The sequence below is a fragment of the Vanacampus margaritifer genome, chromosome 14 (genome assembly GCF_051991255.1).
Source record: "Vanacampus margaritifer isolate UIUO_Vmar chromosome 14, RoL_Vmar_1.0, whole genome shotgun sequence".
Classification (NCBI taxonomy): Eukaryota; Metazoa; Chordata; class Actinopteri; order Syngnathiformes; family Syngnathidae; genus Vanacampus; species Vanacampus margaritifer.
In genome coordinates this window covers 14379699-14406246 of record NC_135445.1, presented here as the reverse complement: position 1 = coordinate 14406246, position 26548 = coordinate 14379699, and the positions used below count along the sequence as shown (strand labels likewise).

The 26548-nt window shown below is 38.8% G+C and overlaps 1 protein-coding gene across 2 annotated transcripts; it reads right to left on the bottom strand.

The window, feature by feature from the left end:
* Positions 1 to 366: 366 nt before the first annotated feature.
* LOC144034369 (protein FAM163B-like) lies at positions 367 to 23902 on the bottom strand. Of its 2 annotated transcripts, XM_077543156.1 has the most exons (4): positions 23488 to 23902; positions 23201 to 23289; positions 7503 to 7618; positions 367 to 3439 (listed from the first exon to the last, which is right to left on the bottom strand). In XM_077543156.1, the coding sequence occupies exons 3-4, from the start codon at positions 7593 to 7595 to the stop codon at positions 2987 to 2989; spliced, it is 546 nt and encodes a 181-aa protein (XP_077399282.1). In that variant the 5' UTR covers positions 7596 to 7618; positions 23201 to 23289; positions 23488 to 23902; the 3' UTR covers positions 367 to 2986. The 2 variants fall into 2 exon arrangements, with proteins under 2 accessions (XP_077399282.1, XP_077399281.1); XM_077543155.1 differs by having other exon boundaries at positions 23201 to 23902.
* Positions 23903 to 26548: the final 2646 nt, after the last annotated feature.

Below are 26548 nucleotides of genomic sequence, written 5' to 3'. Positions count from 1 at the left end.
AATGAGCGATAGCACAGAAGACTGTGACAGATGGAGGCGTGCAAGGAGCCTCTCTGGCACAGACATGAATAGTCGCTTTGTGATGACATTTTTGCAACAGGCTACGTTCAGACATGAAAAATCTTTCAGATGATCTCTTTCTGACACCGTTATATTCACACTTTCTATTTAATGTTATATAAATTGTCAAAAATTGTATTCATGGCCCAACCAAATCTGATTTAACAATTGGGGATTACTCTTGTTTTTACACAGAGTCTAGTCTACGAAAATAGAAATCTTAGAATGATTTTAAAAGAAAAAGAAAAAAGAAGTGAAGTGAATCAAAACTTTTGTAATAATTATCATGGGTGCAAAGACATCAAATATGTTTTAACACCATTTTATTATCAACATAGTGTCTGTTTTCCAGCTATCCATTAAAAACAAGGACATAAACGTGTCTTGTACTTTTGGAAAACAAAACAGCTGGTTCATGAAGAGTAATTTAAATACTTCTGACGTCAAAGCAACACTGCATTTGAATACATATCTGTAATAATGGGGATAATACTAACAAGAATAGAGTTTGTCTCCTTCGTTATGGCACCAGGTTCCCTGTGCAACCATCTCGTCGCTTCATTAACAAGGAAAGCACAGCATTGTGTGTGTGTTTGCAGGAAAGCACATCAATCACTCCATGTTTTGATCCTTTGGAAAAATAAATGAGGGAAGGGTGTCCAGTGTAGTCATGTTTGCTTTCACTTCCTCCTGTAATCAAGCCGTAATTAATTCCATTCATTAAGACCATCAAAATTCAAAAGCCGCTGCTTCTTAGTCCGAGCGGCAGCCCTCCAGCAAGGATGATCATTGGAGTAGGAATACCCCTTAGTCTGACTCGTTTTAGGAGCGGAGAGAAAGTGGTCTGTTAAATATTTAGAGAAGTGCCTTCAAAGCTCGATTAATCTTCAGCGTGGATCAACAAATCAAAGACAACAGAAAGAAGAAAGGCCGGAAGAGTCCTCGAAGCTTCAGCAAAAAGAAAAGGTGAATGCAGTCCATAATAATCCGTAATTGTGTTATGACAGAAACCAGTTCATGCTGCCATCCTTTAAATAAAACATATTCAGCATTATTGCTGCAGATTAGCACATGGGTGAGATAAAAAAAAAGAAAAGAAAAAAATACATGGCTACGTTCCCATGAGAATTTAGTAGGATTTCTAGTAGGATTTCATACAAAAGGAAAGCCTTTTGCCTTCAGTAACATTTTCTAACTAATTAAACATGACCAGTAAAAATGTAATATAAATGCTTTTTGTTCATGAGCTGTCCTTTTTTATCTTCTTGATGACTTTTTAGGTTGAATAGCCGGGATAAATACTACTCTGTACTTTGCTGACATTTGTTTTAAAAGTGTGTGCAATATACTGCCTAGTTTCATGATGGAGTCATTGCCTATAGAGTTAGTGAACAAGGTTTGTTTGCCTCTTGTTAGCAAATATGGGTTATTGCACTTAGTTCTACTCCCTATAAAGTTAGTAAATGGGATTCCGTGCACTGTAATGTAACCAAATATGGTTCCTTGCACAATAAAGTTTGTGAATATGATTTTGTGCATCCATATATGTTTTTTTGCCCTAGGGAGTTACTAAATATGGTTCATTTTCCAAGGAGGGTAGCAAATATGGTTCCTTCATCTGTTTAAGTTACCAAATACGGTTCCATACCCTCCAGACTCACCAAATAGGGTTCATTGTCTTGTGAATTATCAAACCTAGTTTCCAAAAAGTCACAAATGACTCATTTTTTTCTATGACGTTACCAAATATGGTTTCTTACTCTAAAAAGCTGTCAAATAAGGTTCTTTGCCCTACAAACGGATCAAGTATGGTTCCTTACACTTAAATGTCGCCAATAAAGATAATTTCTGTGTAAGGTTACCAAACATGGTTCCATACTTTCACAAAGTTACCAAATATGGTTCCTTGCCCTATGAAGTCTTAAAATAAGGTTCTGGTCAGAATGTCACCAAATAGACCCTTTTTCCTATATAATTACCAAATATGGTTCCAAACCCTGACACTTAAACAAATTATGTTTTCTTACTCTATACAGTCACCAAATATAGTTCCTTGCCATATGTAGTCCCCAAATATGGTTCCATGTCCTACAAAAGAGCTACAAAATGTAGAAATTTTATTAGCTTACTATAGCAACTGCGAAACTGTGGCAAAATGATAATTTTTATGTCAAAAATACATTTAGCAATACACTTTTGAACAATTTTTTTTTTTCGTGCAGGCTTTTGTACCATTTCCTACAAAATTCTTGCGAGAACGTGTTGAAGGATTAACAAGATAGTTATATATTCACAATCATGTGAGTATATAACTGACAAATTCACACTACTGCTGTGGACATCCAGCTATGAAGCACACTGAAAATATTCTGGGGAAAATAAATAGAGGATTTCTATCTTCTGCGAGCCCTTTATGTCATTTCGACATCACAGCCAAAGTTAAATCTATCTGCAAAAAACAAGGCACCCCCATTCTACAGGCGCTGAATTAGGTTCCATAATCTCCATAATCTGAGTATGGAGGAGCGGACAGATCCTTCCATGGCAGGAAAACACAAGATCCTAATCATATTTTGCTTTTGTTTTGTAGCAGCTATGGCAGAGAGAAAATCCCTGACCGTGATGTCATCCCGGAGAAGAGGGGCCTGACTATATAAATTACATTTTGTAATCTTTTACAAAAGTGTCATCAAGCCAAGAAGTTATATAACAAATGGAATACTTCAACAGCTAAAGTTGCAAAGTCTGTGTTGTGTTCGGGTGTGAGTGAGTTCCTCGACCTGAACGTAGCAAAGTGAGTCCTGAGAGCCAGTTGAGTGTCCAAAGCAGACCACATCAGATGATACCAAGTTGGACTATAGGGATCACAATGAAGACAATGAACACAATGAACACAGCCATCTTTGAGTACAGCCTGGAGGCCCGGCTAAACATCAGTGCTGATGCTACAGCTGCGAGTGAACATGTCCCTCATGGTGACCGAGCGGGCCAAGTGAGGCTTACGGTAGTTGGAAATGTTGACGGGCACGGGCAGTTCCATGTCTGGCTGCTGTGGGGGCGGCGGCATGCTGCGGTAGCTGACCCGCTCGCCGCCGTTCCTCAGGCCGTCGGCTTGGTGGTGGACCGACGGGGGAGCGGGCGGCTGCAGGTAGAAGGGCAGTTCGTAGTGGGTGCACGACGGACAGAAGGTCTGCGAGCGCGTCAGTTTGCGGGCCAGCGGCGGGGTGGGGAAGAGGGCGGGGCCATTGGGAATGGAGGAGGCGGCGGCCGTGGCCGCCACAATGTTGTGGTTGGAGTGGACCGGCGGCAGGCGCGATGTGACGGCGAAGTCCGGCTCCTCCTCCTCCGACTCGGATTCCTCCTTCTTACAGCAGTAATACTGGAGACGACAGGAGGAGACAAGGTGGGGTCAAAAAATGAAAATATTCAAGGTACATTCAGTAAAGAGAAGGAAATTAAGCAAGAGAAAAGGGGGATTAACTACACTATAAGCATCACATTAAAATTAAGATGTTTCAAATCAATTTAAGTGGTAGCTACGTATAAAATTAGACCAAAAGTAAAGTCACCAAATACGGTCCCTATAAGATTACTAATTACAATTCCTTGCTCATGTTACAATTTTTGGTTCATGGCCCTTTAATATTGCCAAATATGAATCCTAGACTGACAAAGTTACCAAAAATAGAGCTCCCTTCCTTACTATATAAAATTGCTAAATGTGGTTCCTTACCCATGTTCACCAAAAAAATGTTTCAGTGTCCTCTAAAGTCACTATTTGTTTCCTCATCTATAAAGTTACTAAATATGCACAGTAAATTTTGTAGAGTGGAAGAGTACATTTTATTCTAAAAAGAGTCTATTTGGTCCCACTCTGAACAGAGTCAAATTTACACATTTTAAATATTCAGAGTAAATTTAACTCAAAGTACTTTTTACTGTGAACGAGAGAATTGGCCTATCCCATGACAAAAACCTAGTAAAACATTTTTCACTCATAAATTCGAAGTGAATTTTAGAAGGAATTTTTGAGTACATTTTACTGGTTTACTAGTTCACTAGTTAAAAAATAAAAAAATCGCAATTATCAATTTATATATTTGCATCGGGATTAATCGCTATCAAATCGAATCGTGACCTATGAATCGTGATACAAATCGAATCGCCAGGTACTAGCCAATTCACACCCCTAATATATATATATATATATATATATATATATATATATATATATATATATATATATATATATATATATATATATATATATATATATATAAATTAGTTGCACAAGAATTGAGGAACAAACTCACGAACAAACTTTACTTCTACTGTTTGCTAATATCCAAAAGGAGAGCAAAAAATTATTATTATTATTATTGCTCTTGAAGGTACAAAGATTCCAGCTGACATGAGCGATATACTAACACACAGTAGGGGTGGCATTGCTCAGGCAGTAGATTGGCTGTCTCCCAACCTGAAGTTGTGGGTTTGTTCCTAAGCCCTTGAGTAACTTTTTTTTTTTTTAAATAACTAGCAAAATTTAGTCAAAATCTCTCCTTGCAAAATTTATTTAGAATTTCTGAGTGAAAAATCTTTACTAGATATTTTTCATAGATAGGCTAATTCTCTTGTACACACTAAAAATATTTGAGTAAAATTTACTCTGAATATTTGACTCTCTTCCAAGTGTACATTTTACTCTGTTTAGAATGGGACCAAATAGACTCTTTTGAGAGTAAAATGTACTCTACAAAATTTACTATGTGGTCCCTTGCCTGACAAAATTACCAAAATAAAGCTTCCGACCCTGTTATATAAAATTGTCAAATGCTTGCAATATCATAAAATTATCCAGTTCAGAGACAGCATCTCTCAGCATTCACACAGTTGCCATTTCACGCAGCAGTGCACTTGTACCTATGCAAAGTATTTATGGCTGCTATTTGTGACTCACAAAATTTAGCTTGCAGATGAATCCCGGGCATCTCGCCAGCTAATATCAAAACCGTAATAAAGAGATCACATGGATTTGTCTGGCAATTAAAACAATCATAATATGCCCTAAATACAGAGGATAATATCATTTACATTCAACCAATGCTGCCCTTGCTTGCAGTGGAAAACATGTGCAAGTTTGTGGCATTTGCTGTGCAATTAAGAAACCACTCTCACTGTGATTCTACGACAAGGTTTTTTTTTTTATGCTCAAACTACTCCACACCAGTGTGATATAGTAATCTGAGGTTTGTCTCGTATTAAATCAGTCGCTGTTAAAAAGAGAAGACTTACTCGCTGGGAAATGAGACTGATGTACGACGACAAGTGACAGGGGAATTAAAAAAAAAAATCTCATGAATGATTTACCGCAGGCTCACACAAGATAGCCACTGATGCAGAATGGCTGATGTAAGTCGCAGCACATGTTCCTTTCTTTGCAAGGCTGGCGTGAAATGAAAACTATGCAAACACACTTTGGTGAGTGCAGATATGAGTTTTAGTCCGCGCTCTCCTCAAACAATCTGGCAAGTACAAGTTAATTTTCCATTCTAGAGGGTCACCGCGTCCAGCTCCATTTATAATGTCTTTATAATGTAATATGTCTTTGGCCCGTCTCAGTGATGTTCATCTGCAATTACTCTCAGCCAAACAGCATTTGGACACATTTCTGACAGTCCTCTCCAGATGTATTTTAAAAAGAATTTGGTCCTATACTTTGGCTTACTATTAAATACTGAAAATGTTGACAGCTGATTGTTTTGTCCAAAACGGCTGCAATTCATCGCTGGTGATCAATAACCAATGCAAAGTATTTCTGGGATTTTTAAGGACTGGTATTGTATTACTAAAATTCTATTGCGGCCTTGTTTTGGCATTGAAACATTTGATTGATTTTTATTTTGAAAGGAATTGTCCATCTTGAGCTGTAAATCATTAAAACTCATTCAATGCCAGTACTCTCAGTTAAAATGGATGTTTGAAAGCTGTCCACAGCACTGAAATTTGTCACAAAGCCTAAAGATTTCTTCCTCTGATATGTAGAATATTGTTACATGGACCTTCTGCTGTGACCTCTTAACCAAAAATCAAGGGGCAGTGTTCGTTATTTTGCGCCACGTAGCGGTTAACTAAATAATTCATTCATTTTAAAAACCCGCTATTAACTTCAATAATATTATAATTATTATTAATAATAATTAATTAATTATAATATTTTTTGGGCATATTTATATATTTGTATAATATAGGTCTAATAAATCACTTTAAATTACATAGGTCACGTCGCGCCTTAAAACTTGTTCACACGGCAAGATTTTAAAATTGTCGGTTGACTCTGAGAAACTCGACACGTGAAGAGAAAAAATCACGAGAAGAACTGTTTTGAATGTACCGTGTGTGGTGTGTAGCCACACTGCACAATCAACACACCACACAGGAGCCGAGTTCATTTATGAACGTGACGGGAAGTCTCGCAAAACCCCCTTGTGCTAGCTAGCTAGCAAGCTTCCTAGCAGGTAACCAAGCATCCGGGAGGCTAGCTAAGGAGCTCACTAGCTAGCACTAGGGGCTAAAGCCAAACTGTGGCAGTGGCAGGGTTTTTACTTTCTGGACCTGAATTTGCCACCTCTGGTTATTTGTCATTTTCAGTTGTCAGCGAGTGGCAAAATGGCCGCCCTGTGAGATGACAACAAGCAACATTCAGTTTTAACAGAGTACTGTAATGCGATGGTGAGGACTTCAAAAATACAACCAATAATGCCAATGGTTTGCCACTATTTCTGCTGCCAAAATTTGTCGTAATAATTTGAGCATAGTGGTAGTCTGCACCAGTAAATAGTGTATGCAACTGGAAGTTGCTGCTAGCTAGCTGTTATAAACCTGTCAGGCCTACTATGGGAATCACAAGGACAAAGCCGGGGGAGCTCGAGCAAAGCGCAAATATATAGAGTGTACGTTGTTTTTTTTGTACTGTATTGTATTTTTGTACAAGGGCAGAACATGAGGAGTCTCTGATTACTATGCCATATACAGTACTTCAAAATACATGTCAACTTTGTTGAAGTGTAAAAAAAATAAAAAAATAAATATGGTAATCATAAAATGTAAACGTTATTTGACATTCAAACGATGAGGTATTGTGCGACATATTTTTGAAGAAAATCTTGGTCCAGTTCCTAATTATACCGTGGGGCTTGTGGTTGACTTTTACTTTAATTAAAAAACATTCTTTGACAAGGAGCAGGTTGCAAAGGCCACATCAGTTGTTGTTCCAAGCTTAGATTAACATTTTTATTACACTGTTGTAATTTGTGATTAGTTGGCTGTGTGAGTCCACATTGTGCTTGTTCCTGTGAAATGGAAAATGTAGCCAAACTTTGGATCTGTCGCTCAATCTTTTTAAAATGCAACTAACGAGCTGGATGCTCCACATATCCACTCACCTGCAGTCGGCAGTAGCACAGTACTGCGATGATAAGGAGTAATATGACCGTAGCAAGAATTCCACCGGTGATGACCACTGTCCCGGCTGTCATTCGAATGGCTCTCCATCAACTGCCTGCACGGAGCAAAGAGGAGGAAGAAAAAGAGAGAGGTGATGAGCAGGACGACAATAACAAGAGCGCAGAAGGCTCACAATGGAGAGGCACCATCAAGTAGATTGCACCAGCGTGTCATCTCAGCACCGCTTATTGAATTATCCAGCTGTTACAAATAAATGTAATAGAATCATCTAGCAAGAGCTGCTCGCTGTGACAACTCAGACTTGAACGCGTTTGGGGACGAGGAGGAAAAATAAAAGTTGTTTGAGAATGCTTGATTACAAGCAATCAAAATGAAATGTAGAAGGAAAAAAACTAGAGAGTGAAGGATGGAGGGGGGGAGAGAAAGTGAGTGAGAGGGAGAAGGGGAAGGTCAGGATGAGAGAGATATGATGAGAACATATGAAATCAAGACAAGAGGGACTGAAGCGGATGAAGGTGCTGGGAGGAAGGGAAACAGGATAGTGGGATCAAATGTATAGCGTTGGGATGCTGACAAAAGGAAAAAACTGTGCAATTGTGTCATGAAAAGAAGACATCAATAAATAAATAGAACGCATTATTTTTACGCGACAACTAAACTTTAAATATGCTCCCTTATTTGTCCCTGAGGACAAATATGGTCAGCTTCACGAAAATGAGTTTCTTAAAAGTACTTTACCCACATCCAACCATCCATTTTGAGCTGAGATTCAAACCTGACACCCAAAAACCGTTCTACCATGATCTCAGTGTGAATATTTTGGGGGATTTTAACCCTTTATTGATGCCTTTTTGCATACACTATTATCCCATACCAATAGCAACACTTATGAAAATAGTCAAAGATTAGCAATGGCGTGCGTGCAATGAATTAGAACAATAAAAAACAAAATTGTGTCAATAATTAAAGCAAAGGGGAAAACATACGGAATATAATCTGCAAACAAGTTCCCTGCTGCACATGAACTGTTACAAATCATTATCTGCTCTTCAAGGTTGGGTGTGTGGTCGGTGGGTTGCTAAGCTGTGAGTGAACACTGCAAGCTATTATCTGCAGCTATAAAGGCATACAACACGGACACACCCTTATCGAGTGGATATAATTTTTAATTTAATTTAATTTTTTTAAAGAGTGTGATTTTGATTTCTAAAATGAGATGACAATAAATCATTCAAAACTGTTTCCAACAGTAATGAAGCTGTTACTTGTGCATCCCAATTAAATTGATCAAAAAACATTTATGATAGGGAAGTAAAAATAAACAGCAGTGTGCACACCCTCTAAAAACGTGTCTGGGTTTAGAATTTAAAAAAAAAACACATGCATTCAAACTCATAATTAAGGGAAGTCAGAAAAGATTTGACACTGATTAACCCCAAATGAAGTTGTTTAAGGCCAAAAAGTTATCGAACAATAACGGCATTTGTGAGATTGTATTTTATTTTTTTATGTCAAGAAAACCTACTAGACTTTATTTGGGGTTTAACAGAGATGCTTTGAATAGTGGCAGGCGTGTGCTCACTCCCATTTAACAGAGTCTGAAAGTGACGAGAGTTACAAGAGGGTGTGCACATTTGTGCAACTACATGATCTCTGTTGTTTATTTTTACTTCCCTTCTCTGAAAGATTAATTTTGGCAGAATTGAGCTGTACAGGTTTTAGGCCATATTAATGGCAGGAAAAGTTTTTAATTTGATCTTAGTCTCATTTATTAAATCACAAACACCTAACATTTTAACAATGGTGTGTAGACTTTTATATAAATCATCAACTTACTGTACAGTATGTTACTTACTATCTCAACATACATCATTTGCATTGATTTTACTGCCCTTTAATGTACTGTATATACCCCTCATACTGTTTTATAACAAGGCTCAGGCAACAAAAGCAATGCATCCTGTCCACTAACACGACACAGCAGCTCCCCCCAGGCTGTTATACAGCGGCATTCTAATCCAATCTGTGGGTCAACCAGATCAATATGAGGAAACAGCAAAGAACACAGACTTTTTGTGTAAGATTTACATTGCAGCAGTTGTGAAACATTTACTCATTACACATTTTTTTGTCCATGGTATGTTGGAAAAACAAACAAATGTGAAACTGCCAACAAACAACTCATGCCACTGATTGCTAATTATTGAGCCAATCAATATTTTCAATTTCTTATCAGCAAGCAGCATGCAACCGGTGCATGTAGTTAAACAAAACAAAACAAAACAACAACAACAACAACAAAACAAGCATGCAAAACAAGCATAATATGTAACAATACTACATCATACTGTATACACACTGAGCTCTCTGTGCTAATCATGCTAGGCAGAACACAGATGAGTATGAGGTACTTTGTATGAGAACTTCAGAAAGAAAGTTATTCAGGACAGAGAAAACCTTGAATATATGTGAGTCATATGGTCAAAACTGCTAATTAAGCTAGCCACAATGCCAATGAGCCCCTGCTCATTGGTGTGTCTTGATTGTTGGTATGACAACTCCAAATGATTATGTCGAACGTAGATACAACAGTTTGGGCTATGTTCAGCTTGTCCTACAACTTTGAGTAAGTCTTAGCCATATTTATAAATGGGCTCATGACAAATGCTAACCCTGCTATCGACCATGAGTTAATGAGTATGGCAGTATGACAACATTAAAAATTCACCTACTGGTACTCTAAATGCTTTTTATTATAATAATTTAAAACACATAGTGACCATTTTTGGCTTTGTTGAATTGATTACACTACTTAAAAAAAAAAAAAAGTGAACATGAAATCAAATAAGTCACTGCTATATGCTAATAATGCTAGCTATCACGCTACTGGATATTCTTGTATACAAACTTTAGAATAAATGTTTCACTTGCTTCTATATCATGATTACTTATTGCAACAAATAGTTAACACTGCTGGGATATGTAAAAAAACAAAAAAAAAACACACACACACACACACATTCAATATTGGAGGAATGATTTTACATTAAATCCAAGTGAGCTCAATACAATATGCTAACCATGCTACCACATTAATGAGTATGCTAGTATGACAACTTCAGAATAAATGTTGAGCTTTGTCAAAATTATCACACAACCATAGTAAGAGAAGGGTGAGTTATTATTTACAGTTGAATGAGACGTACGCTGCAAACACTAATAATGCTAATGGCTACAAGTATGATAACTTCAGAATGAATGTTCAACCTGCTCTGAACTCATTGTATGATTTAAACTTAAACAGTTTGCTAGAGAATAATAATGAGCTCATATCCATGTACACATATTGTAAGGGTTGCTTGCATGTGTTTCTCTCAAGGAACATATAAATCAATTAAGGTGATGGACTAATTTTATTCATCGCACTCATAAGTTGCTAGAGGCTACTCTGCCCCCTCAAGTCACATGATTAGCAACTAGTCAAGCTCTAACCATTGTGGTGTAGTAAGCACTAGTTGACTAGTCTGCACAGCCCCTTGTGTATTTGTGAGGCGGTATTCAGCTGTTCCTCTTGAGCAATGGTGCTAGTCTTTAACCTTTCACCTTTCTCTAATTGGTGCACACAAACACACACAACTTCTTAACCTACATACACATATGCACATTGAAACTGTCAACACGCATAGAACCATTAGTCATTTTGCACAGTAGGTGTGTGTCTCTTGAGACCTCCTTAATCTGATCAGAATGTTACCGCAGTGTTAATTATTCAAACGCACACATATAACACACATGCATACACACACCGCAGTGTGTAATAGCGCCGCTTTGGCTGGTGTTGGTTCACCATGGTGACACGGGGTTTGCGGCAATCCTCGGTCGCCGCTAACGCGCTCAGACAACAACACGGGAATAAAGCGCCACACTTTGATGGAACATGGCAGAGATCACAGCGGAGGTCTTGCTGGAAATAATGGCAGCTGACAGGCTCTCAGCCGGAGCGGGGCAGGAACACTTGCGAGGTGGTGAACAATGACACTGGCACTGTTACAAGTTTAGGCTGTCAACACACACATGCATGCACGCACACACACGCGTGTGTTCGGTGGGGCGTTTTGTGAATAACTTCCGCCGCTTTGTGACTTCTTAGAATATAAATGCAATCTATTCCTACAAAGAAACTGTCTATCAACAACCTTTTTGCTCATCATCATCATCATCATCATCATCATCATCATCATCATCATCATCATCATCATCATCATCATCATCGTCATCATCATCATCATCCAAGGCTTCGTTCACACTGCAGGCAAATGCGACCCAGATCGGATTTTTTTTGTTGCCCAAATGCGACCTGTATCTGACTTTTTTTTTTTATGTCAGTCTGAACGGCTCAATCCTGATTTTTTCATATCCGACCGACCTGGGTCACTTTCATATGTGGTCTTAGATCCAATGTCATGTTACCTGAATGTCAGCCTGTTAGTGCTATGTTAGTCCATGAAAAGGCATAATTTACTTGTTTTTGTTATTTATTTATTTGTATAAATGTGTGTAAAATCAACATTTTTTTAAAAAAATACTTAGTCATGAATTTTGGTGTTCAGTTTCCTTTTCTACTTATTGTGTACAGGTCATCTGCCTTATTGCCGCCAAGTGGCAGAAAGCTCTATTGTAACTGAGCAACTCATTGACATTTGTAACAGCTCCAATGCATTGAATTGATAACATATGCTCTGTAGTTATTTTATGCAGCCCACTAGTCGGTGCTCACAGCCCAAGGTCTGCATGCGAACGCTATGGCTGCATGGTTAAGAACCACTTATTTAGACATTTCAGGTATGAACTTATGGCCACTCCTATATGAGTCATGGTTTTACCTTGGCCACCCCAATGAAAAATTTGTGGCTACGCCCCTGCCTAGATCGGATATATATCCGAATTTTTGCAATGCGTCCGCAGTCTAAACGGCCAGGTCGCATATATCCGACCTCGACGTCATCAAAAGTCCAATATGCTCTCCGTGCGGGCGGGGGCATTAATCTTGAGTTACGCTTGACACATCCGTGAGGTCCGCACGGCTGGGGAGACGAATCAGCAAAGTGTTGTGAAACAGTTGTGACTTTATATTTGACTTTCATTTAATCTTACTTGAAACATAAAGTATAAAGATGACATTTGTGGTGGTGATATTAGTAATTTAGCCACGCAGACGGCTCATTTATTATAAGCGGGAGTGACGTGACGTCGTCGTTAGAAAAAAAAAAGAAAAAAGGATAGGTCTCCGTAGGCGCTTGAACAGGCTCGCCTCATTTTCACAAAATATTATTTCTACCCTCTCCCGCATCACTCCTCTGTTGGTATGTGATGGTAAAAATATGAGCCTCGACGACGGACTTATAAAAGTCCGTGGCCCTGACACGCTGCTTGCTGGACCATATGTTTTTGTTATTTACTTATGCAAACACAGCCTTATGAGTGACAACGTATCTTCTTCTGCGCATGCGGGTCACTTTGGGGACGCATAATGTTCACACAGCAGACAGACTGGGGTCGCAATTAACTCTTTGACTGCCAAAAACGTTAAATAACGTTTAGTAAAATCCTATGGAGGAGTGCCAAAGACGTTAAAATACGTTTTTTTTCAAAACAGAGGTGAAACTAACCATTTTCTATTGTTGATTACTGAAAAACGGAATAAGGTAGAAACAAACTTTTTTTTCTGATGAAAGATGAGAGTCCAATCTTTCATTTGGTAGTATGTGTGTTTCCATAGTCCAAACACATAATTTTCTGTGGACCCTGAAAGATCAGTCAAAAATGCTTAAATCGGCTGGCACCCACGGCATCCCTTTTCTGAAAACGTCTGGCAGTCAAAGAGTTAATAGGTAATATGAACGCTTACTTAAAAAAAAATCGTAAAATCATAAATAGTAAATTGTAAATAGTGTGAACGTAGCCCAAGTGATCATTCAGTCTTACTTTCTAGCTGCATGACACAGTTATTATATATATATATATAATTATGTAACAAAAAATAGTTGATGCAAATGAAGCACTTCTTCATACAATCAACAGTCCCTGATTAATCAATAAACAAGCAAAGTGGCTATAGGGTAGATGCCGCGGACTTCCGACTTCCGGGTTTTATACATCAGCGCCATTTCCGGCCACTGCTGGCCGCGTTCCAACACTCGCACCCCCACCCCTGGGCCGCCCAATCGCGCGCTCCCACTCATCGGCGAGAAAGCGTCTCGGCTATCTAAAATGCTTTGGACACTGAGACAGACACTACACACTCGCAGCCTCGCACCCATGGACGGGAACGCGCAACCGAGGGGCACAAAGGCGGAAGCGCAAGTACTAGGACCCGGCCCACATGTCGCAAACCGGAAACGGAAACAAAGTTGATGGGTGAAAACCCGGAAGTCCCGCCTCCTCCGTGGCATATAGTCCATAGAATGAATAAAGTTTAAATTTAAATTAAATTAATTAAAATTGAATAAGCTTCACATTGCAGTTTGCGAGGTAAAATTAGCATTTTGCTCCTCATAAATAAACATTAAATAACAAAACTGAGAAAGATTTTCAAAATTTTCCTATCCATGGAAACGCTCCTAAAAAAGCTTTGGTATGGTAGGGATGCTCTGTGCTACTGAGGCTATGCCACAGCAGCTAACGAGCTAGCAACGAGCTTCGGCTTGCGACTAGTGCACCTAAACATGTCGTCGCGGAATCGCTCCTAAGTCAGTAATGATCGTGGCGGTGAATATGCTACAGTCCTCATAAGTATCATTCTCATGAAGGGAGGACGAGAAAAGAAAGAGAAGTCATGCTAATTGCTAAGCTAACCTAAGATTGAAAGGTCTAGCGTGTTTAAGTGCTTGGGTGATGGAGTACACTTTGCAAAGAAGTCAGGCTGGTATCACATCAACGCAGAGAATATCCAACTTTTAACAGAAAAACAGCAAGCAAATGAATAAATGTTTTGAGAGAAAACCATACTCGCTAAACAAAACCGAAACCAGAAATGAATGAACTTCTGTTACAGTGTACGTCAGCCAGGAGGAGTGGCCTATAAGATTAAAAGTATATTAATAGAGTAAAAAATATTTATAATATCAGTAATGCTATTTTTTTGCTTTCACAATAAAAAAAACATTATAGCAGACCAAAAAAAAGTTATTGATTCGTAAAACTGCTCAGCCATCCTAGTCCAATGCTCAGACTCCGCTCCTGGTTGTCATGGTAATGAATACTTGTTCATAGTGCTCAGTCCATAGGGATTTGCCCCCATGTGGAAAGTCCTAACAGGCCGATGAAATTTGCATATTCAATGGCCACTAGTCTGTGTGAATAGCAGAAAAAAATAACTGATTTGTAAAAAACATTAAGTCAAGCATGGAAAGAAAGAAAAACCGAATCATCTGCATGGTCACCATGTGTTTGTTGTTTGGAGTTAGCAAAACGCCCGGGCAGACAATCGGACACCTTTGAGCCGTGACACAATGCAATGTCCCGTCCGCACGACTGCAGCATCACCTGATTCAGCCTGGCCTGGTGTCACATTTCACATTTGACACTGTCTCATTGCCGCTCTGCAGTCACCCTGTGGCGTAATGACCACAAGGGAAGAAAAAAACGCTTCAGCATCATCGCTGTATAAAACATCACTGGCTGCCCTACTTGACTATTTCGTGTACTGCATATCACTGGCGTCTGGCCAAATCCTTGCATCTCCAAAATCATCAGGAAAATCAACAACAACAAAAAATATGAAGCGTAAAGAGACAATATAGATGGCGTTATGTCAATACAGGCCTATCTTTCATTTATTTATTTTTTTCAACTAAACCCATAAACACAATAACTGGACTGGAAGGTGTTAATTAATTTACACAAATTTTAACGGGTAAAAAAACAAAACAGAGTTCTAGAATGACATCAATTTGTGGACCAAGGTTCCACAGTACAACAGCCTAAAAGTCAATCCCCTCAAAGTCATAAACATCTGAGTTTAATGTTCCCTTTGAAGCCCGTGCTGAAATGTACGATTTGGCCCATCTCAGGTGAAAGATTCACAACGGCAGGCTGAAAAACGGCGGCCGTACATCTCACAGGGAGACGGGGTAAAGATCCAAGATGTTGTGCGGGCAAAGACCAGATGCAACTGACATCTAACACTGTCAGATATTTATATGAATTTGAATCATTCACAGAGTGTGTGCCTTATGATCACCAGACAGTCACCATTGAATGACATCAATGTCATCACAGTCTGCATCATCTGCTCCAAATGGAGATGGAGGAAAAACAAAGGCAAAAAAAAAAAAAAAAAAGGGAACCAAACATAGATGGCATTATGTCAATACAGGCCTATCTTTGACATTTCATCAAGGGACTTCCATGTCTGCATAAGCTTGATATTCACTCCAACATAGCCACGTTTCAATGCACACTCCATCGCAGCGTGAAAACGTGAAGTGAATTGATGAGCCACATATTTCTCCATCACTGCAAAAATAGTACAGTACAAGCTCAAATTTGGGTTTTCCAAACTGTTTCAGCACAAAGAAATTTGTTTCCTCACTAGGAACCAAACTTGACATATGCAGGAACATGAAATTACTAGAACAAACCCAATTAGACATTATGCACTTGCATTAAATGACTGACATCATTTTACTCTGACTTCTTTAGACAGCAAACTAGTTGAGAGTGAACTAACAGCTCCTCTGCTGGTCAAGTAGTGCATTACAGTTCACCTAAACTACTTCAAACTGTGATTAATCAACAATCATTTCAGCACATGAGCAACGTCTTAACATTAAATAAATAATTAATCTTGCCAATTCTGACTTCTCACATCCCATAAATGCACAAATTATCCGCAGCATAGTGTTCCGAACACTTTCCTGGTATGGGTCGTGGAAAAAAAAGAAAAGAAAAAAAAATGCAAAGCGCACATGAGCAACCTCTCAGAAACAAATGACCTTTCGCTTTCCAGTCATTGGAAAATAATTGCCTGTAATTAAATTCTGTCACCTGTGCATGCTTTCTACACTGCTGTGCAAAGAATACAGAATAGAGTGACAGAACTTGAGGTGCGTTTTGTTACTGTATTAACACGACTATTTATTTTTTAAAAGGAAATTCATTCTATTCATTGCAATTGACATTTTCCATAGCAGGACTGCTCATAAGTTCAATGTCAATTGTGATACAGCCAGTGCAGTTATGACCTCCTGCTGGGAAAAGCATTACCAATGCACACCCATTAAGCAGGTGGTTTCCTGCCTGTTTAGCCTCTTCCTTCCTCTCTGCCTCCTTTTTTCTGGGTTGATGCGGGGCGCCCGCGCCTCGGGGAGCACCTCGAGTCATCTGTTTCAACATGACTTTAAACAGCGACTGAGCCACGAAAAACAATGCCTGTGATGCACAGATGGAGGGACAACACTAGAGCGCGGGTAACGTCGCGAGGAGTCTCCAGAGAATTTAGTCGTCTTTCAGACAAAAGGAAATGTGAGTTGAAGTTGGTAGTTTCAAGCGGGAAGATGACAGTAGCCACTCAAAAAGTGGTTTTCTTTTTTGTCTTTAAAACAATGCTAAGAAAATATTACAGTGTGAACATACAACTGGAAATATGACTATAATTTTCCTTCCTTTGGGATGGTTCGGACATACGAGGTTTGGAGTTATTACCGCGGAACGCAATAAGCTAGCTTGCGCAGAGGCCCAACTTTGCAAGGTCACGAAGCACACCATAAAGCATAGCCGCCGTTCTTTTACAGTACGGACTAGAAATGTTTTAATTCTGACTTTATGGGTGCTTTCAAAGTTCAAAGTTAAGCCAGTGAGTGTTTTGTTCTTTTTGCAGTGGTTAACTTTAACACAATTTTCACCACTCCACCGCCATGTTTTCCCACTTCCGTATCAACCCAATTCAACTTTGTTTATATAGCACAGTAAGTTAGCTCCGCGCTATATACTGTACTCTACATGGTCATTTGTTATCAATGGTAGTGTTTTATAACTAGTCATTCTACAGCGATGATCTAATCTTTATAACTTGTGTGACAGTTAAAAATGTCAAAATTCTGTAGCTGAGATAGCCGCCATACACGGTAGAACATCTCTGGAAATTGCCAGCAACCCACATCCTCTTCTTCAGTGCTCCCACTATAGAACATGGTGACTCACCAAAATCTGGCAATGGAATGGAGTTTAAAATAAAATAAAAAATAACACGCATAATACAGCTTCTGCTTCTTTCTGCACAATAATGCTGCTTAGAATACAACAGTGTGCTCGGTATTACATTTTACCAACAAAAGGCTGCAAATTTTCAAAACCTGGTGATGACTGACTGAAAATGAAGCTGAATAATTATAGAGTTTGGTAGCCTGTTTGATGGACTGGTTTCTTTTCAGAGTCGGAACAAAGCGGTCTCACATTGCTTTCACACTCAGTGACTGGCCAGATGTGCAGAGGTGCCTCATTTCTCTCATCATCTCTTTCATAATCAAGTGTATAGCATGTTACGTTACTAAATATTGTAGCCAACATGGCAGTATAATATGTTGTATGGTATCAAAATAACACTTGCTAAGATAACTTAGATAAGGTTTTTAATGTTACGTAAAAAAAAAACCACACAGGCATAAAACCTTGGAAAGAATGAGAAGATGGATGTTTAAGCATCCTTGACAAATATATACAGTTCAGTTGAAGAAAAAGCAGAAGAAAAAAAACCTTAAGAGGGCTTGTGTTACTATGGCGACTGGGTTCATTTACCATCGCCTTCTTGTTACTTGAGTGGGCGCTTTGCACGAAAAGTTCGAGCCTGTTTTGCACTTGAAGCAACTTGTCAAGCAGAGAAAATATGATATGGACAATTCAAACAGAAATAATGAGATGCATATCTAAAAATGCATTTGGCTGTGCGCACTAAAATGATCGGGTTAATGTTTCTAAATGAGCAAAAAGACACACTTATAGCCTACTTATTCTCAGCACTAACATGACTTCAAACAAGACCAAACGGAGAGATTATGTATTCGAGATGCTGTTTGTCCTGCATATCATTGCAAATCCACAAAAAAAATATTAGTCTTGGAAGTGCAACTAAGCATGTCTGCCATCTAGTGGTGAATGGTGATATTGCAACTTAAAAGTGCAGGAAACTCTTTTTTTTTCTTCTTGAATTCACCCTTTCCCCATTTAGCCCCTATTTTTTCCTGGAAAACTTCTACTGAATGTTTATCAGTGTTTTTTTTTTTTTGGAATAATTGTTTGGCTTTGTAAAATAAATAAATAAATAAATAAATAAATAAATAAATAAATAAATAAATATTATTTTGGAAAATCAAACAATTGTGCCTGCGGGCCACCAGTTCTCAATTCCTCGTATTTAATGAAAGCACTTTACGGACAGTTTTAAAATGTGAAAATATGTAATGACAATGTATGACTCCTTAGTGCAGAATGCAGCAGCGACTTATGAAAGAATGAAAGCAACCAAAACTGAAATAACACCCCCTACAGTGCTTTTCCTTTTAAGCTACTGTGGTAAACATATATTGTGAGTAGTGGAAGCGCTGTAATAGGCTTGCGCCGACATAAGTGGCACTTGTGTTAAATGATAGCTAGTCTAGGCTTGTTGAACACTAAAAGTAGGAGTTGCCATGACAACATCTGAGATGCAAGACGCCAGTCTACCACCCAGGTTGCTTTTAAGAGAAAATACAAAGTGCATACATTAATAATCCATATAATGTCCTTTTGTGTCAGTATGACATAAAAAAGGGGGTAGGGGTCGATAATAGGTGTAAAATACAATATTACTGCTAGTTGACATCAAGTGAAAGTTGAGTTTCAAACAAAGTATGGAGAAATTCATACATCATGCAGTACACTCGACACTGTATTCAATTTTTTGTTGGGTTTCGCGTTGAATGGTGCTGCTGTTTTGGTTAATAACAGAGTTCAAATGCACTCATTACTCTTTCACAGAACAACGTCAATAAAATGATATGACATAATTCCAGTTCCTATATTTCCTTCCTGTGGGAGAAAAGGCTGCATCTATTTGTAGAGATGTGGTAACTACCTGATGAATATGATTATGCCAACTATTACAGTTGGAGACAATATTTGAAGAAATACTGTATTGCTTATTTTTGATACCACTTATTCCCAGCTGAGTTTGGGTGAGAGATATTGTATATTGTTTTAAACTTTTATTACAGTTATTTTTCTTCATTGACTGGCTGGGAGAAATGTGTCTCCAGCCTCAATGGAACCATTTTGAAGCTTAAATTAAATGAAACATGGTTCCCTTAACCCCTAGGGGTGATTCTTCAGCAAAATGTCATGAGATATTTTGTCTTTTGATTGCCTTTCGGGGATAAATAACATAATTGATTGAATGAATAGGAATTAGCTAAATTTTAAGAAGTAATATTGCCCTGTATGCAGGCTGCTTTACAAAATGGAGGATAAGCTAGTTTGAACAAAAAGCAAACAACTTTTAAATTCACCCAAATCGTGTTACAACACCTGCACCACGAGTCATCTAGTCGACTTTTGGTCATCGCGCCGGGATGTGCAACAGAATACACCAAAACGTCTATCGAGGCGCAGCCCAGTCTACTAATTTGAATATTAGCATAGTCGTTACGGTAATTACACAACTTCTCTGCTCTTTATAGGAACAATGACTATTAGTGAAATTTAATTGGAGATCTTCTCTGCCTCTTCTTCTGTAATGATACATGTTTTTTAGTACTGAATAAAGTGCTAGAACCCCATACTTAAAAATCTGCGCAACAGCAGGTTTGCTAATGAATCTCAATATATTGTATGTTCATTGTAGCGCTAATGTAATGCAGTGGCTTCTTTCCCACCACTTCCTGTTAAACCTCCCCAACCCCTCATGACTATGCCCCCCAATCACTCAGTGGGATGAGGTCAGCTGACCAGCGGCTGGTGCGTGAGGACTCTCCATTAGAGAGCAAGGCTGGGTGGAGCCCATTGAGGGGGGTGGGGAGGATATTGATGGAGGGAGTAGCAGGGTGGCGACTGTTTAACATGATCACATCTTTCGTCTTCTTTATACGATCCACATGGATCTGCAATGATGCTCGCTCCCTGTGGTGCGTTTTTAAAGGTAATTAAGGCTGCTGTGTGAGCACTCAAGTGGACATGTAATTGCATTTACCTCTCCGCTTTTAAACCACTGTTGAAGCCCCCCCATCACCTCCTTCTTCCATATTTCATATGCCCTCCTCCTCTCGCTGCACATTTCCTCATGTTTTTTCATCAAGCTCTTTAGATATCCTCCTCCTCCTCCTTCATCTCCACATCTCTACTCCAGCTCTCTAATGGCCGAGGGTCTTGTGCTGAAACATCAGCAGTAAAAACACACAGTCATGCTCTGAGGGGGGAGTTCAGTGTCTGCGTGTGTGTGTGTGTGTGTGTGTGTTGTGACTGATCTCCCAGGGGGCCAAGGTTATTTGGAGGGTCACTGGTGCACGTCGCCATGGGAACCCAAGCCCCGCCTTTTCTCCCATCGCTGGAGGCCCTCTTAAAAGGCACAATGAGCGGGTAGACTGTTTGAGATTTCAAAAAATGTTAAAAAATAATAATAATGGGAAATTCTTTCCTAGAATATTATTCCTTGTTGTAACTGTAGTCATAATAGAGAAACCATATGATCGGGGAGCAGCCATGACATAAATACAATAGTATCGTTGCATTAATTACTATTTAATATGTATACATATATTATTTTTTTTAAAAATGGGCACCATTTAAGAAATTTGGAGGGACAATATTATCAATGCTAATATAAACATTGATTGCTTCAAAATGTACTTCTTGGTTCAATTGAGTGTATTTGCATGGAAAATAGCTGTGTTTCTCTCCACAAAAGACAATTAAATACGTTTTTTGCTATTTGGGGTGAGAAACGATTCAAGGACAGATTGAGTTGTAAGTGGAACAAGTCCCTTCAGTTTGACTCAGTGACATGATGTTTCGATTCGATAAGGTACGGCTCAGTTTGGAGCGTTGACTTTTTACAAATATTTGAATGAACTTGTCAGTACTGTAAAAGTGCCATTTCTTTAAGATTTAGCTCTCCAAATAAAAGTCGACCAATACATATCGATATATTTCAAAGTGGAATGATTCGATTCAGTTCGGTGAGATACACTAACAGCTATCAAATAATAAAGAAAAAACTAATTCCTGTTCAAACCGTTTTTTGTTACACCCCTAGCATGGAAGCAATCCAGTCTCACAACCATATTTGGTCATTTCAGTCAAAATGGACGCCACATACCAAAAGACGGAAGGATTATGTGCCAGCTACTCAATGAATGAAGAAAACAAACAAATAAGTAAAATTAAGAAACATGTATCATATATTTTTTGCTCGTATGATAAAATATGCTTAATTTATTATTATTATTATTATTATTATTATTATTATTATTATTATTTTAGACCCCCCCCCAAAAAAAACCCAACAACCTCTTTTTGAGCAATTTCTGATGTTAAAATTAGGATTTCAAGTATTTCAATGCTGCTTTTAAATGAATACCGGTAGTTGCTGTACACATTTATACGCCACAAACATTAGAGAAAGTAAAGTGAAAAGTGACAGTTTTCGCTCTCATTGTCAACACTTTTAAAACTGCTGGGTCAAAAAATAATAATTTTTTGGACCGACCCAATACGTTGTACCCAATTTATCCCAACTTCATTGGTAATTTTATTTCTGTATGAAAGAGGCGGCATGGCTCAGTGGTAGAGTGGTCGTCTCCCCAACGGGAGATTGTGGGTTTGATCCTCAGGCCATGTGACCATGTCAAAGTGTGCTTGAGCAAGACCCTAAACCCTAATTAGCTCCCAGTGGACATGTCAGCAGCCGACCACTGGTTTATGAATGTGTGTGTGAGAATGTGAGGCTTTGCAAAGCACTTTGGGCACCATATGATGTAAATAAAGTGATATATAAAAAGCAGTCCATTTAGCATCATCTCAAAAATTGGGTTGTTTGATACAAAATTGGATCAAATTGATCCAAGTAGAGGGTCCGTCCATTTTTTGACCAAAATTGGGTTGTTTTAGTCCACTTTTGGGCTAACCACTTGACAAAACCCCTTGTTAAACCCAAAAGTATTCAATATGAACAAAAAAAACGGACCCATTACAAAAAACAGACCTTGATTAGCATCACCGACCATTTTGACAATGTTTTTTTGTTGTTGTTGGCTAATGTCTAAAAATAATGGAGTATGGCTACCAGATGTCTACAGTAGCAATGACTCGCAAGTCATGCTGTTCTGTCAGCATGTGGCAACTTGCCCCCCTCCCCTTTCATCTCACTCTTTCTTGCCTTTGTGCTCGGCTCCATGTCCAACAACACACACTGGCACTGCACCCAATGTTGTGTAGATGGACTATAACCAATTATGCGTTAAATTGAGGAGTGTACGGGGAGATGAAAAGCAGAGGCAGTGGGACTGTCCGTGGTTCTGAAATTGGATGTGCCACCGCCTTGCAAACTTTACTTTGGGGAAAGATAACACAGGAAACAATCACATTGAGGATAAATTCATTATGAATCGAATCCCAACAGGCAAAAGACTTGAAAATTCAGCCTTACCTTCAGAGATAAGATGAATCCAGCAGGTCACATGGAGGGTAGCGGCGGCTGATTGGATGCCAGGTCCGGATCTTTGCTGGCTGGAAAGTCTTCAGGTCGACCCCGGTCATGAAATAATAGGTTGAGGATGAAAAAGAAGGGGGGGAAAGGAATGAAAAAAGGGTAAAAGACAAAAAGGACTGTGCATAGAGGGTCTTAGTCTCTAGACTCTCTTCCCAAACACATTATGTTCATGCAAAACTGTTGAATCCAAGCGCAAAAAAAAACAATTAGAGAGCTGCACACACTTCCATTCACAGCTCCGGTTGTTGTTTTTGGAGAAAGAGGAGCAGGAGAGGCTGATGGAGCAAATAAAAACCTCCTACGCAAACACCCCCCTCAACCTCAGTGGCATATGTGACGGAGGAGGAGACAGTGTGACAGAAAAACTCCACACCTCCATCCCAAAATTAAAACTGAAGAGGGGAAAAAAAAACATCCGAGGAGGTCCGGCTTGGCTCCTTGGTTCCGGCTCATCCACAATCAGTCGAAGCACAGGCTCAGCGATCTATTTACACCCCCCCGTGCATGATCAAAAATAAACTCTGTCGGGGGATTTATGTCAAGAGAATAGAGGAATGCACGCCGTTTCCTGCAGAGCTGACTGAAAACACGCAGCGGTGGTGCCAGTGAGCACGCTCAATGAGCGAGCAGCCTGGGAGATGGCGCTTTAGTCACAGCCTCACATTGGATGTGAGGGACGAGAGAGAGAGAGAGAGAGAGAGAGAGGGAGAGAGAGAGAGAGAGCAACAGAGAGAGAGAGAGGTGGGGTAAGAAAAAAAGGGGGACAAGTCCCTTTTGAGTATTTGAGTCTGCAGGCGGTGCATGGTTGGATGCTGAGTAAGTGGAAGGATGTGGTTGGAAAGTCAATGAATGAAAGAGGGGTGCATGCAATGAAATGTCATAATGAGAATTCAGCACCATGCACAGGAAATAACAGGACAATAGGGTGCCCGAGTAACATGCGCGCAATTAAAAATTATATGAAGATTAGAGTGCAGTTTTCACTGAGAGGACTCACACTGATACATAATAAACATACATATGTGGCTATAAAAAGTCTCCAGACCCTTGTTCAAAAGTCAGGTGATGGTAATATAAAATAAGGAGATTATGATACAGTAAATTATTTCAAACTTTTTCTACCTTTAAAAACAAAAAAAAAATAGAAGGGGAAGTAAAACTAAACAAGGGAAATTATGTGGTGTCCTGGTGAAGGTTAAAACTAGGACTAATTTAATCCATATATAAGAAAGCTATTCTAATAAATCCTGGAATAAATGCAAATTAATCTAGCTTTAGTATTAATCCTTTTACAGAAAACTAGGCCATACAGTATGGCGAGAGCAGTGGATAATACAAATATTGTACAGTGTACTGTGTGGCAGTGTCGCGATCCCTCTATGTGCTTACAATTTTTCTAAACTAACAAATTTATCATAAATTAATAAGCACGCGAAAAGATGTATATTACAATATGAACCTAAAGGCATTTCTTTTTGTAGACTAAAAAAAACAGGATTGCAATGGATGTCAATCAATATTTTTCAACAAAAACTACTACTAGATATCTGAAATACTTCCTGTTTTGTTCTTCTTCTTTCTGATTTACACCACACCAGTGTGCCGCCATCTTGTGGATGGTAGTGGAAATACATTCAATGTAAATGAGAGTCCGAAATAGAGACAATAAGGACACAAAATAAATAAATAATCTGCAAAATAATGGGACAGCGAACTTGAAAAATGTGAAGAAGGGGAGGTTTGCTGCAAATCAAACTACAAGCTTGAAATTCAACTGTACTTTGCCACACCTCTGCTGTTTTGAACGAATGGACAGAAATTGCCACTGACACACTTCAACAGCTTATAGGAAGTCTTACCAGAAATGTGAAAGTTGTTATCTGTAACTGCAACTCAAGATTAATTTATTTTTGGTGTAATGGTGTCCCAATATTCTGTACACTAGCCTTCGGAATGAGGTAGAAAATCAATAACAGGAAGAAAATATTCCTTAAACTCCATTTGGATGATGCAAGTGTCTCATGTCCTCACAGTTTTTTGTCCCCCAAGGGGTTGTTCACTTCCTCATGACGTCGATCAGGCATTCAGCTGCGGGTGTGACAAACATCCCCCTCAGCTGTCAGCTCCCACTTCCCAATACTCAACTGTCTCTTCATTTTCCTCCATTTCCACTTTCCTCCCGCCAACCTTCTCAAGCCACGTACCACATCGGATGAGTGTGTCAGTTTTTATTGTATTCATTATTCACATTCAAAGATATGGAGATTAGTGCACTTGGAGAGTGTATGGTGTTGAATTATTTAATATCAAAGGAGTATGAGAATACAGTCCAGGTGGATTGGTGGCGTTCGGCTGAAATTGGCTTTTATTCCATTTTCTCTCCCTGCCGGTCTGTGCGTACCTTCATATCCTGTGGTTCTTGATGATTTATGCTGAAGACCTTGCTATCAAGTACTTAAAACGCAGTGCAAATGCAAATGCCATCAAGTGCAACAACACTCAAGTAGCGGAAATCTAGGGGGGGAAATGTAAAAATATATTTGTAAAATTATTTTTATGATTTTATTTTTTTATTTATTTTACAAATAAAGTATGCAAGGTTTGACTGTAGTATTAAGTTGTAATATCACCATTCACCACTAGATGGCAGACATGGCTTAGTTGTTGTTCTAGGTCTTATAACGCTCAATACTACAATCTGAGTAGTCATGATAACTTTTTGGGGGATTTGTAATGATATGTCCATCCTGACATATAACATTACAATTTTGAATGACTTGATTTGTGTGTGTGTGTGTGGGGGGGGCTAAATTAGTTTTTGTTGTGCTGTTCACAGTTTTGCGCCGTCCTTGAATGATTTTTTGGTGTGTGCAAAAGAGCGCTTTGCACTTGGAATCACAGTCCGTAGTTATTTTGTTGTTTGCGTCAAACCTTTTTGGAAAGTGGATCTTTTATGCATGCATTGAGAAATGTATTATGTAAAAATCAAACATCTTAAGAGCACATATGCACGTATTTTGTCCTACAATTTTTTTAATTATTTTTTTCAATCATACATCTGATTTGGAAATGTGAGGTTCTAAGTGGCTCTCAAGTAGCACTGATGAAAGATTGCAGCATTTATTTATGTTTTGATATTGTCATATCTCAAATCATCTTTCCCCAATGAAATGAATGGAAAACGGATATTTTGTATACTGGTTGGAAATCTCTTCTATTTCCACAAAATGTATCCTTTAAATTTAATAGCTTCCATTGATACAATGCCGACTGTCAAGAATAAAA